The 13,788-nt window shown below is 42.9% G+C and overlaps 1 protein-coding gene across 9 annotated transcripts in view; it reads right to left on the bottom strand.

Moving 5' to 3' along the window:
- The window catches only part of PKNOX1 (PBX/knotted 1 homeobox 1), a 70,845-nt gene that overhangs the window by 34,344 nt on the left and 22,713 nt on the right, over positions 1 to 13,788 (bottom strand). For 7 of the 9 annotated variants that reach the window (XM_054005095.1, XM_054005086.1, XM_054005120.1 and 4 more), the window contains one exon: positions 7,090 to 7,191. In XM_054005095.1, the coding sequence (XP_053861070.1) occupies positions 7,090 to 7,140 (51 nt within the window). In that variant the 5' untranslated portion in view covers positions 7,141 to 7,191. Of the gene's footprint in view, positions 1 to 2,299; positions 2,370 to 5,113; positions 5,163 to 5,643; positions 5,701 to 7,089; positions 7,192 to 13,788 lie in introns of those variants that run through there. The other 2 variants (XM_054005129.1, XM_054005138.1) reach the window with 2 other exon arrangements.

Below are 13,788 nucleotides of genomic sequence, written 5' to 3'. Positions count from 1 at the left end.
CTCTGGTCCTCACAGCGCCCTGCCTGTGGGGCTAGGTCAGAAGGCATGGGATATGGGAGGATGGACAGGGTGGAACATATGGAACTGCTGGAGAATAACAGACTGGGGTTCAGAAGGGCTAGGGGGGGGACAGAAAGGTGCAGGCTCACGGTGGGAGAGGTGGCTGGCTGAGTGGGAGTTCAGGGACACATGGGGACAGGGACAGATATGCCTAATTGAATTAAAGAGGCTAGGGATCAGCGAGGGTCTGCACAGGGGAGACTCCCTAACAACCCTTCCGCCCCACCCCTCAAAAAACTGTTCCATACTTCTCCCACCCATACCTAACAACCATCCAAGTTCACACCCAGGCTCACACCCAGGCTCCCTCCCAGCAATTACTTTCCTCTCCCTCAACTCCTCCATTACCCTTCAATATATACCCCAAATTAAGAAACACAGTAAAAGAAATAAGAAAGAGCCACTGTGGCTTAACAGCCATGTAAAAGAAGCAGTGAGAGATAAAAAGACTTCCTTTAAAAAGTGGAAGTCAAATCCTAGTGAGGCAAATAGAAAGGAGCATAAACACTGCCAAATTAAGTGCAAGAATGTAATAAGAAAAGCCAAAGAGGAGTTTGAAGAACGGCTAGCCAAAAACTCCAAAGGTAATAACAAAATGTTTTTTAAAGTACATCAGAAGCAGGAAGCCTGCTAAACAACCAGTGGGGCCCCTGGACGATCGAGATAGAAAAGGAGCGCTTAAAGATGATAAAGTCATTGTGGAGAAACTAAATGGATTCTTTGCTTCAGTCTTCACAGCTGAGGATGTTAGGGAGATTCCCAAACCTGAGCCAGCTTTCGTAGGTGACAAATCTGAGGAACTGTCACAGATTGAAGTGTCACTAGAGGAGGTTTTGGAATTAATTGATAAACTTAACATTAACAAGTCACTGGGACCAGATGGCATCACCCAAGAATTCTGAAAGAACTCAAATGTGAAGTTGCGGAACTATTAACTAAGTTTGTAACCTGTCCTTTAAATTGGCTTCCGTACCCAATGACTGGAAGTTAGCTAATGTAACACCAATATTTTAAAAGGGCTCTAGAGGTGATCCCGGCAATTACAGACCGGTAAGTCTAACGTCGGTACTGGGCAAATTAGTCGAAACAATAGTTAAGAATAAAATTGTCAGACACAGAAAAACAAACTGTTGAGCAATAGTCAACATGGTTTCTGTAAAGAGAAATCGTGTCTTACTAATCTATTCGAGTTCTTTGAAGGGTCAACAAACATGTGGACAAGGGGGATCCAGTGGACATAGTGTACTTAGATTTCCAGAAAGCCTTTGACCCGTTCCCTCACCAAAGGTTCTTACGTAAATTAAGCTGTCATGGGATAAAAGGAAAGGTCCTTTCATGGATTGAGAACTGGTTAAAAGACCAGGAACAAAGGGTAGGAATTAATGGTAAATTCTCAGAATGGAGAGGGGTAACTAGTGGTGTGCCCCAAGGGTCAGTCCTCGGACCAATCCTATTCAACTTATTCATAAATGATCTGGAGAAAGGGGTAAACAGTGAGGTGGCAAAGTTTGCAGATGCTACTAAACTGTTCAAGATAGTTAAGACCAAAGCAGACTGTGACGAACTTCAAAAAGATCTCACAAAACTAAGTGATTGGGCAACAAAATGGCAAATGAAATTTAATGTGGATAAATGTAAAGTAATGCACATTGGAAAAAATAACCCCAACTATATATACACACAAATATGATGGGGGCTAATTTAGCTACAACAAGTCAGGAAAAAGATCTTGGAGTCATCGTGAATAGTTCTCTGAAGATGTCCACACAGTGTGCAGAGGCGGTCAAAAAAGCAAACAGGATGTTAGGGATCATTAGAAAGGGGATAGAGAATAAGACTGAGAATATATTATTGCCCTTATATAAATCGATGGTACGCCCACATCTCTAATACTGCGTACAGATGTGGTCTCCTCATCTCAAAAAAGATATACTGACACTAGAAAAGGTTCAGAAAAGGGCAACTAAAATGATTAGGGGTTTGGAAGGGGTCCCATATGAGGAGAGATTAAAGAGGTAGGACTCTTCCAGCTTGGAAAAGAGGAGACTAAGGGGGGATATGATAGAGGTATATAAAATCATGAGTGATGTGGAGAAAGTGGATAAGGAAAAGTTATTTACTTATTCCCATAATACAAAAACTAGGGGTCACCAAATGAAATTAATAGGCAGCAGGTTTAAAACAAATACAAGGAAGTTTTTCTTCACACAGCGCACAGTCAACTTGTGGAACGCCTTACCTGAGGAAGTTGTGAAGGCTAGGACTATAACAGCGTTTAAAAGAGAACTGGATAAATTCATGGCGGTTAAGTCCATTAATGGCTATTAGCCACGATGGGTAAGGAATGGTGTCCCTAGCCTCTGTTTGTCAGAGGATGGTGATGGATGGCAGGAGAGAGATCACTTGATCATTGCCTGTTCGGTCCACTCCCTCTGGGGCATCTGGCATTGGCCACTGTCGGTAGACAGGATACTGAGCTAGATGGACCTTTGGTCTGACCCGGTATGGCCGTTCTTATGACTTCCCCAAGTCTTTACACTGCTTCTGAAGGGTGCAGGAAATACATTTCTGTATTGTAGTTTAAATAAATTATTACTCAAATTACATACTTGCTGACAGGTTTTTTTTTTTTTTTTAATAAAAAACCAAAATAATTGAAACTGGCATGATTATGCTGTGTTATTTTGACATAAAATATGCAGACTTTTGCCAAATTTTAAACTATTGTATACAGAATTTTTAATTTATGGCGCAGATTTTTTAATTTTTTGGCCGTAGAATTCCCCCATTCTTGTTGGTTGTTATAACCTGAATACATATTCTTCACAACTCAGAGATAAATGTAGGTTTCATTTTTTGAACGTACACACTATACATTTTTTAAGTGATTTATTTTGAAAACTTTTCAGATTCGTTTTACAGCTATATCAGAAAAGGAATGATTGTTTGGTTATTTCATTTACCAAAGGTAATTGAAGAGGATATTTATGAAGTCACTGGGAGGTGAACTATCTCCAATTCAACAGGTTAATCATTAATATTTGGAGGATTTTCTTGCCCTGTTGTACTAGGAGGAGAACATCACCAGACAGACATTTAAAAAAAATTTATTTAACTAAAAACAACAATGTTATGTATTCTGGATTTTTTTCTTCAACAGGAAACATAATATTTTAACAAAACAAGCAAATGAATTTTGAATTTAAACATTCAAGTTTTTTAAAATCAGTTTTGTTTTTGTTAAAATTGTTTTATTGAAAAAACAAAAAACAAAAATTAAAATCGACTATGTCAGCCAGGTCAATATGAGCAATTTAAAATATTGGCTTCTGCAGCTAACTCAGTTGTCTTCACCTTTATTTTCCTATTTGTTCGTTATGTGGAAAATAAAAACAAGCTTTTCTGCTTTTTCAGGTCCCAAACGATTTCTCAATTTGGAATGAATTAGTCCAGAGGAAGAAAATATTTTTTCTACGCTGGCAGAAGAAGCTACTGCTGTTAAAATTGAGATATTCACTTCAATAGTCTCTGAATCCAAGTGCTTAAGTGACTTCCACCAGTTCACTGGTGTGACTTTCTTTAAAACATCAGCAGCAAACATATTTCTTGAATGGTTCACCCTTAGCTCTGAAGGCAGGGCCGGCTCCAGCTTTAATGCCGCCCCAAGCGGCCAAGCAAAAAAAAAAAAAAAAAGGGGGGGGGGGTAAAGCCAATCGGCGGCACTTCAGCGGCGGGCCCTTCGCTCCCTCTCTTCCTCTTTGGCGGCACTTCGGCACCAGCTCAAAGAGGAAGAGAGGGACTGAGGGACCCGCTTTCAGGCTTTTATAGTTGGCATTATGGAGGGATGATTGCTGGATGTCCACGTCATAGCCAACTCCTCTTCTTCAGCAGTTAAGGTTTGATTCTGGTACTGAGTATTGAGAATATTTGTAAGAAAATGAGCTGTAAATAGTGCTTGTACCGTTCGTTTTTTAATGCTTGTAATTTAACTCTGTTATTGCATATTTTTCTTTTTAAGATCTCACTCAGTTCCTTCCAAATTTCAACAGCGTCAGCAATAAAACAGCTATTTCCCTGCATTTTGTTCAAGGCTACAGAAATAGACTTCAGGGTACTCAGCATATGTTCAACATTTCTCTTAAGCCCAATGTTGAGAACTATTTTTTCCCAATTTTATTCACAAACTGTCATCAGATTAGGCCAGTTCTTGATATAGTGCTCAAAACAGTCCACTACTGAGTTCCATCGCACCTCTTGTGGGAGAGTTAGCGTGGTTCCTCCCACGTTTTTCAGAGCAGCTGCTGCAAAGTGGCTGTTACAGAAGTATTTTGCAATTTCAACAACATTAGCCTTTATTTCTGGAACACTGAAGTCTTTGGCTAGGAGGTGCATCAAATGAGCACTTCAACCATATGTTATTAGCTTGGGACTCTCTTCACTCTCTTCTAAATAATTTCTTCTCATCTTGGATACATTTGCAGCATTGTCTGTGACCAAGCTGCATACTAGACATTTGAATTTTTTTTCAGTTTGTTATAGCTTTTACTGTGTGTGCATTTCCTGATGTATCAATTGTTTCGGTAAGGAAGACATACCCTTCTTCTGTTGTCACACAAGCACATACACCAGGATAATTGTGGACATTGCTTCACCCATCAAGACTCAGATTAACAATTTTACCCTCTAGACATTTTGCACACTGCTCAATTTCTCTTTCATACACTTTTTATCCAACAATTTGCCTGCGACATCTGCTCTGTTGGGTGGACTGTATCCTGGTTTTAAGGACTGAACCATGTTAAGGAAGTGTGGGTTCTCAATCATATGGAAAGGAGAGAGTTTGTTGCATAAACAAACCGGGCAATTTTTTCATCAATTATGTCTTTTTGTAATCTGCTGGTTCTTATCACAAACTTATCTATGGTTGTTTCTGGATGATGGAGATTTTTTTTTTCTTTTTGCTACAGGTGACATACTGTGGCTATGTGACATACATGATGTGACTACACTATCATTGGCAGATAACTCTGAAACTATAGAAAATGATGGTGACCTTGAAGGTGAGTAGTCTTCAGAATCCTGTATGTTGAGGACGGAGTCGCCTAAACAAAATAAGTCAATGCCATTATTTAATTATTACCACCATACTGCTCATTTAGTACATCTTTACCTCGATATAACGCTACCCGATATAACACGAATTCGGATACAACGCGGTAAAGCAGTGCTCCGGGGGGGTAGAGGGAGGGAGGCTGCGCACTCCGGTGGATCAAAGCAAGGTCAATATAACGTGGTTTCACCTATAATGCGGTAAGATTTTTTGGCTCCCGAGGACAGCGTTATATCGAGGTAGAGGTGTATTATTCATTGCATTCACTGACACTCAGTACTACTTTAAAGGTGAAATTGTAAAAGGAAGATCAGCCTATTTCAGCTATTTATTTGATCACGACTGCATCTAAAATGATAGTAGCAGACAGTAACAACTATATTTTTTGCTCGAACATGAGAATTCAAGAATAGTCCAGAAGGAAGATAGGCAGTCCTTAAGAAAGAAGTATGAAATAAAAAAAGTTTACCAACCTGAAGATCCTGCATGTTCAGACATGTTCCTTTCATCATCTTCAACGCAGCTTCCTCCTGAGAAGGAACACTTCTCATGATGTTGTTTCATTCAGGCAACCGGGCCTTGCATTTCTTTGTTGCACTGTTTGCATTTTGCACGCATGCCTGTCTTACCCACAGGTAAAGGAACTTCATTAAAATATTCCCAAACTGGATCTCTTTTATGGCCTGCTGCCATTATAGGTTTTCCCTTCTAGTGAGAGAATGGTATGGCAGATCTCAAATCAATGAAGGCTACACTCAGAAAGACCTCAAGACTTCTGGAATATGCTGCTCAAACAGTTTCAGTTTTGTTTCTACTGCCTGTCCCTCCCGTCTCACATTTATCTCCAGACTTCTTCTCCTTGTCGAGATCTATTCTGCCCCCAACTATCTTCTATTCATTGAACTTTTTGAAACTTTGCACTTTTAGAGAGATGTAAGGGATTGACTCTGTGTACACAAATTTGCAGAGGGACAATAGGGTTGATGTCTTATTTCTCACTACTATATATTATGTATTTATTTAAAAACATTTTTGCTGTTAACAAGCATGTTATCTCTGGAGTGGAGACACAAATCCACTGTTTGAGAACTGCAAAACTAAGCATTACTGATGGTATCTTCTAAACTGAGCACTGAGTCCCATTGGGTAGACAGAAAGATTAACCTAAATAATCTATACAAAAGTCCCTGGAACCCCATAGGATTGGGTCTCTATTCCATGAACTATTGGAATTCATTTACAAAACTTTTCTTAAACATTACAGGAATATATTGTCTCATACTACAGAATTAGAATTTATAATCCCTATTCCACGATGAGATATCTTTGAGCTATAATGTATGTTAATTAAAACTATCTTAGATAAATGTTTTTTGAGGGGAAAAAAACTATCAAAAAAATCCAATTTAAATTAAAAAAAAAAATCGATTTTTTTTTTTTAATTATTGATTTTTATCCACCCTGCAACCAGCTCTTTACCGAGACACACAAGTATTCTAAACTAAGTAAACCAATCAAAGAAAAGGGTTTATGGAAAAAAAGCTCTCCAAAATAAAAGCAGGAGGTACTCCAAACAGAAGATAGCAATCTAGAGAATTGCCTCTTTGGAAATAAAAGGTAACTGACTGTTCAGCTAACCAGGCCTCTTTGTAGGGGAAGCAACAACTCAGTTTTTCTTCTGACAGTTAACACTGTCTCCATCTACTGGCAGGAAGACTTGTACCTAGTGCTCAAGCTGGCATACAGCAATAACGGAGAACAGGTCTTCAGAGTGCGGATCAATGGAATGACTTTTTAGGAACCACTGCTCAAAGATGCAACATCATATCACATCACATATAGAATCTAACCTAAAACAAAAAGGTCATTTTTCACTTGCTAATAGTAATGCAATACATAAAGGAGAAAAATGCTCTCACTTGTTGTCCATCTTGATAGTTGTCTATACTTAATGTCTGTGTTGCCATCATGGTTAATGAAGGGTTTATAATGTCAAATCATCACAAGTGAGAACACATATTCTAGAAAAGAGTAAAAGATGTCAGTTACAAAAATAATCTTTTTTAAAATGGATTCTACACAATGCAAAAAATGTTGCCAAAATTTCTGTGCGCAATAGCAAAGCGAATGAGTTATTTAATTGACAATGCAATTATATTCATTTTTTAGGCAGCCATCACTCTCGCAAACAAAACACTTAAGTTAATTGAGCTATGGCAATTTAAGGCTCCGAACCTTACACATTTTCCTTCTGTAATGGGTCTAGTCATCAGAATTGCTTTGGTTGTTGACAAATTTTTCCCACACTCTTGCATATCACTGTAGTATAGGACCATTAAGATGACTAATTATTCATTGTTTTCCAGATGTATTCTATTTTCTAGATATTAAAAACAGTCTCAAGTGGAGTTTTTCCATTGAGAAAACATTTCAGATAGTTTGAAGAATATTCTCCATTTTCATTTTGTTGAAGGGCTTTCATATCATGAACAGAGGAAGGTCATAGCTAAGGATACTAGTTAGTCACAGAGGTCATGGCAGTCACGGATTCCATGACTTTACCAGACCTCCATGACTTCTTTGGCTTCAGCTGTCAGGGACTGAAGCCGGGACTGTGGCTTTGGCCAGGGCTGTGTGCCCTGCCTCGTAGCTGAGGCTGGAGCCGGGACTGTGCGCCTTCAGCTGGGGCTGTGTATCCCCTACCCCTTTAGCCAGGGCTTGAGCTAGAGTCGTGCACAAACCCCTACCCCCCCAGCCTGGGGCCTGGGCCATACATCGCTGCCACCCTCCCATGGCCGGAGCCATCTGTTGTTGTCCACTCCTCTCTCCCTGCTGGGGCTATGTACTCCTGCCCCATGGCTTTGGCTGGGGCCGGAACCGGGTCTGTGCACTTTGGCCGCTGCCAGGGCCGGGGCTGTGTGCCGCTGCCAGGACCAGAGCTGCGGCTGTGTGCCCCTGCCCCGCAGCTGGAGCTGGAGTCGGGGTTGTGCGTGTCCCCAACCCATGGCAGTGGGGCTGGTGCTGTCAGTCCGTACCCCCATTGGGGCTCCAGCTGTCATTCTTCTTCCTTACCTACCCCACCCTCCGCCAGCCCTGTCTCCTGGTTACTTTTAGTAAAGTCACAGACAGGTCACGGGCTCCTGTGAATTTTTATTTATTGCCAGTGACTTTTACTAAAAATAACCATGACAAAATCTTAAGCTTAGTCTTAGCTCTTTGGGACAAACCTTTGTACGTATTTATATGGAACCTAATTGAGCTCCTATCCTGATTGGGGCCTCTGGGCACTACTGTACATTTTCACTGATTTTAAGGGCAGAAAGGTCCATTATGATCATCTGATCTTCTGCATAGTGCAGGCCATAGAACAGCATCCAGCAATTCCTAAATCAAGCCTTTATCCTGTGGTTGAGCTAGAGCATAATTTTAGAAAGACATTCAATTTTGTGAAGAAAAAGGATTGGATTCATATTCCTAGATCCTTTAAACCTTCGTTGACAGAATTAATGATAAACTAGGAGGAGGCTATTTTCTGGTTCAGGTCTGGAGACAGCAAAGATGTCACAAGAACAGGCATTTTTACAATATTTCAGTCCAAGATAGTAGAAGCCACATAAGAACACCTAATCTTGGCAGAAGATATACCATTCCAAGTCAAAAACCTCACAAGGGCAGATCATAAGATTCTGTCATTTAATAACTGAAAGCCTAGGCCTGTTTTTGTATTCTTGGCCCATCTCCATTTAAAATTCAACTCTCCTTATACTCACCCCACACAACCCCAAAGCAAGCACTGAAGATACAAGAACTATTAATACTGCATTGCATTCTCATTAATCTAATCGATATAGATATGGGTGGGCAGAGATGCTGGAACAAATTTTTATAGTGGGACTGCTGAAAGCAGAAACCATGTATTTGCCTGCTATTACTACTTCAAGCCAGGGGGTGCTGCTACACCATCAACACCCCTAGTTCCAGCACCCCTGTGGGTGCGTCAAATATTAACAATGTCCTTCATAAAACTTTTCTATTATAACAATCTTTCGTACATAACATTTCTCTTGACAATTGTACATTGCTATATTGCCATAAACAAAATACTTACACACATTAATATTGGGATAAAAATGAAAACAAGAAACGTATTTTGTACCTAGATATTACAACACTAGACTTCTATAACACCTTCCATCTAAGGTAAAAGCGATCTCTAAACCTCATTGGTCCATAGTGATTGACACCCAGACATGGTAAAAAGGATGTAAGCGGTGGCCAAAGGCCTGGTTGATAGTTTTGCCATCTGGTGAGGGAGGTCGTTCAAACCCTCAACCAAGCAATAATTTTGAAAATCTGGTTGATGTCGATTGTGATGTCAAGGATTGGGTTTGAGATGCTTTATGTCTCTGTGGTCTTTGCCTGTGCCTTTTGGGTTCGTAATGTCGTTGCTGCTGATGCTGGAACAAGGTGTCTCTGCTGTGTTGGTATGCCCGGTAACGTCTTCCTATCATTGCAGGTGATATATCCTGAGAGCATGGAGAGTCGCCTGGGAAGCTTTCATTGAGTGGAGGATCTCATTGGTTTTGTCAGAGAAAAGTTTTTCCTCTTTCGCATGGGAGATCTTCCCCTTTTACTTGGCGATTTTTCAGAATTCTTGAGAATTGCAGCTATGATGCTCTGTGCATTACTACAGCTGTGGCTGTTGTTCTCACCGCCGTGTCTGCCACGTCAAGGGACACCTGTAGTGCCGTTCTGGCGATCAACTGTCCTTCTGTTAGTTTGGCTTTGAACTGTGCATGCCTCTCCTCTGGGAGGTCATTAATAAATTCATTCAGTTTGCCATAATTATCATAGTCATATTTGGCCAGGAGCGCGCTGTTATTTGCAACTCTGAATTGTAGGGTTGCCGAAGAATAGATCTTTCCTCCAAAGAGGTTGAATATCTTGCCCTCCTTGTCCTGTGGAGTGGACCTGTACTGTGGTTTACCGCATTGGTTTATGGCCACTACTACTAGAGAATTGGGTAGGGGGTGAGAAAAAAAGGAAATCCATAACCTTGGCGGGCACGTAATACTTCCTATCTAGCTTCTTACATTTTGGTGGGTCAGTAGCTGGTGTTTGCCAAATGGTTTCTGCCTGTTCCCTGATGTCATTTATGGGCAACACTATTTTAGAAGTCAGACGATGTCTAGAGAATCTGGAGGAGTTTGTGCTGGGTGTCCTGCACCTCCTTGAATGGGATCTCCTGACTCTGTGCTACCCTTCTGAACAGTTCATGGAACTGTTTGAAATCATCAGCCATGGTGGGAGGTGGCAGCATTATGGCTTTCTGTGGGGACCAAGAAGAGTTATGCACAGGTGCTGCTATGTCCTGCTCGGTGCCCTCTTCCCTCTCATCCCATTTCCTCCTGAGCTTCCGAGGTCTCCAGTATGAAGGATGGTGGTGGTGATCTTATTTTACCTCTGGGTGGGGTTAAAGGTCTGTTGTAATGAGCCCTGTATGCTGCCTATAGGTTCCAGGCTGACCATTGCATAGGAAAGGGCATAGGTGGGCACATCCATGGTTGACCATACCAAGGTTGCACGTCTTGTCCATAGGGAGCCTTTGATTTAATGGGTCTGCAGGGTGGTCTGTGTTCTGTGGGTGAAGAGAAGGCATGCTTTTCCTGTTCATCTCATCATCACTCGATAATGGGGGGGGAGGAGGGGCGAGGATGGTCTGATGCTGTATGCTCAGGTGAGCCATCGATGTTGAAGAGTGGTGACTGCACTACTGAAGAGACCACAAGGTCTTTTTTTTTGTATTAATTGATGTGGTGCCGTTGATTTTGGCACCGTCAGTACTGATGTCATTGTTTTAGATGGTACCAGGGACAGTGCCGATGACTTGTGGTCCCAACTTGCTCAGTATGGATGGTGTCATCTTGGCTCTGTCCGTCGGTGCCAATGGGGTCGCCGGCACCAGTGGTGGAGGCATAGTCAGTGGTGAGGGCCTCGGTGCCGTGTCTCTTAACAGTATGGTCGGTGCTTTAGAGGAGAAGGCAGTCTTAGGTACATGCCTCGACTCCTTGTCCTTCCGATGGGGCTAGGCAGAGGTCCCAGTGCGGACTTTGCCAGAGGTGCACTGTGCCTCAAAAGGACTCACCCGTGGAGTGGTAGGCACCAAAGATAGTGACCTAGCAGGAGACAGTTTCTTTTTATTCGGCTCTCTCTGTGGTGAAGTTGTGGCTCTTTTCCTTGATCTTTTAGGGGAACGAGTGTTGTCCTTAGTTGAGGTGGATATAGCTGGGGAGCTCCTGTGGAAAGAGTCTGTTGCCCTGGATCAGAGGCCAGTTGCAAAGATTTTTTTAGTAACTAAGACTAACCAAACACTAACTATACTAGGAAAAAACAAACTATTTCTAATTATGTTTCTCTAGGTTTGTGAGAGATGCTGGGACACTGCGACGGAGCTCTGTCTCAGGCCAAGGATGGTGGAGAAGGAACTGAGGGGGGTCAGGTCGTGTGTGCACTAGATGAGGCGCCAACAGTGCCATGAGATGACTACTGCACATGTGTCCCCCAAATGGACACTTCTCCTCAAAATGTCTGATCAACAGCGCCGGGATGCACTGACACCTGATGTGGAGCATCCACAGGGACAGCACTTGAAGACGAAAGTATCTCCATTTTACAGATGGGAAAATTGAGCCATAATGCCGTTTTGGTGACCTCATAATGCTGTTTTGGTGACCTTCCAACTCAGTCCGGCCTCATATTTCTAGCTAACATATGGAAGGAGGCACTGCTCTCCAGTCCACTTAAGGTGGAACACCTATAGGGACACTACTCAAAGAAGAGAAGGTTACTCACGCCGTGCAGTAACTGAGATTCTTTGAGATGTGTCCCCCTATGGGTGCTCCACCTTAGATGCGTCTGCGTCCCTACGCCTAGGATCGGAGATTTTCGGTAGCAGTGCCCATTGGACCACATATGCACCCCATCCCACACCCTGAGTGGTGGCTATATAGCACTGTGCAGTCCAAATGCTATCAGTTCTTCTCTACTGCAGAGTCCATGTTTGAACTCCAAAGCAACGAGGCGTAGGGTGGGTAGTGGAGAACCCATAAGGACACACATCTCAAAGAACCTCAGTTATTGCACAGGGTGAGTAACCTTCTCTTCTTCTTTGAGGAGTGTCCCTATAGATGCTCCCCCTTAGGTAACTATAGAGCAGTCCCCCTGGTTGGAAGGCTGGGGCTTCAGATTTGGCTTTGTTACTGATGATAGGACAGTCAGTCAGCCTTAACAGAGCCTCTGATGCCGAGTCCTGCTCAATTGCGTAGTGCACGGATGGCCAGGATGCTGCTCTACAAATCTCTGGTATTGGTACATTGTTCAGGAAAGCTACAATAGAAGGCCAATGCCCTACGAACATCTAGCATGTGCGAAAGGGCCTCTTGTTTATTTCCTTGTGGCTTAAAGAAGGTGGAAGGTGGATAGGTTGGTTCAGATGGAAGGAAGATGGCACCTTGGGTGGGGTCTTAATGTGACATTATCTTTGAAGAAGACTGCGTAGGATGGGTACGCCAGAAGGGTTCCCATTTTCTCCATGCTACAAGCGGATGTGATGGCTACAAGAAAGGCCATCTGCTGGAGGGAGATGGGGGGGGAGGGTGGAAATATGCTCATTCTACTACAGCCGAGCTCCGGCTTCCGGCCTGGCCTGGGGGCATGGCCTCAAGGGGAAGAGGAGGAGCAGTGCCCCAAGGGAGAGGAGGAGCATGGTGTGGGATGCATGAATAAGAAATCCACATCCTTGAAGGGGACATAATATTTTTTATTGGCCCTCTTACATGTGGGGGGTATCGTGGCTGGAGTCTGCCAGACAATCTTGGCTGGGTCTAAAAGGGCTTCATTGATAGGAAGTGCTATCTTGGCAGATGTGGAGGTTCGCAGTATGTCCAGCAACTTGTGCTGTGATTCTCTCACTTCCTCCAATGGTATCTGGAGAGTCTGCAATTTTTTGGAATAGCTCTTGAAATTGTTTGAAGTCATCTACTGATGTGGGGGGGGGGGGGGAAGAGGGGAGCGCTGCGTGGCATAATTGTCTTGTCTGGTGAAGATAACAAGATGTTGGTCGGAGGCGTAGTTTCCTCTATTTTCTCCTGCTCCTCAAAAGATTGTCCTTCAGGCTGAGATCTGGATATCAAGGAAGACAGGGAGTGTCTAGGTCTTTCCCTCTGAGTACTCTCCCTCTGGGAAACTGTTGTGTAAAAGCAACCCATGAATCCTAGCAAGGCCATTGCATGGCACAGGCATGGGGGGGCATCCATGGGGTGCCCATACAAAGGCCCTGAATCACACCTGGTCTCCTGGCATCTAGTATGTGTGTGTGCGGGTCACACTGTGTAATCCCATGATAGGGCGGGGGGGAGGGGGGAGGAAGGTACACAATATCACTGAATACAGAACTTCATCATCTTCACTTGAGAAGGAGCAAGCAGTCCCAGATGGTGATGGTGAACAATGTGGTACCGGTTACACTCTGTAGGGACAGGTGTGTACCGCTGGGAGCATAGTGCGAAGCAGGGGTGATTCCAGAGTCTCAGAGATGACCAGTTTTCAGAGTAGCCGTG

The sequence above is a fragment of the Malaclemys terrapin genome, chromosome 1, assembly GCF_027887155.1.
Source record: "Malaclemys terrapin pileata isolate rMalTer1 chromosome 1, rMalTer1.hap1, whole genome shotgun sequence".
NCBI lineage: Eukaryota > Metazoa > Chordata > Testudines > Emydidae > Malaclemys > Malaclemys terrapin.
Note: the sequence above shows the minus strand (reverse complement) of the source record. Positions and strands in the feature narration are given on the sequence as shown.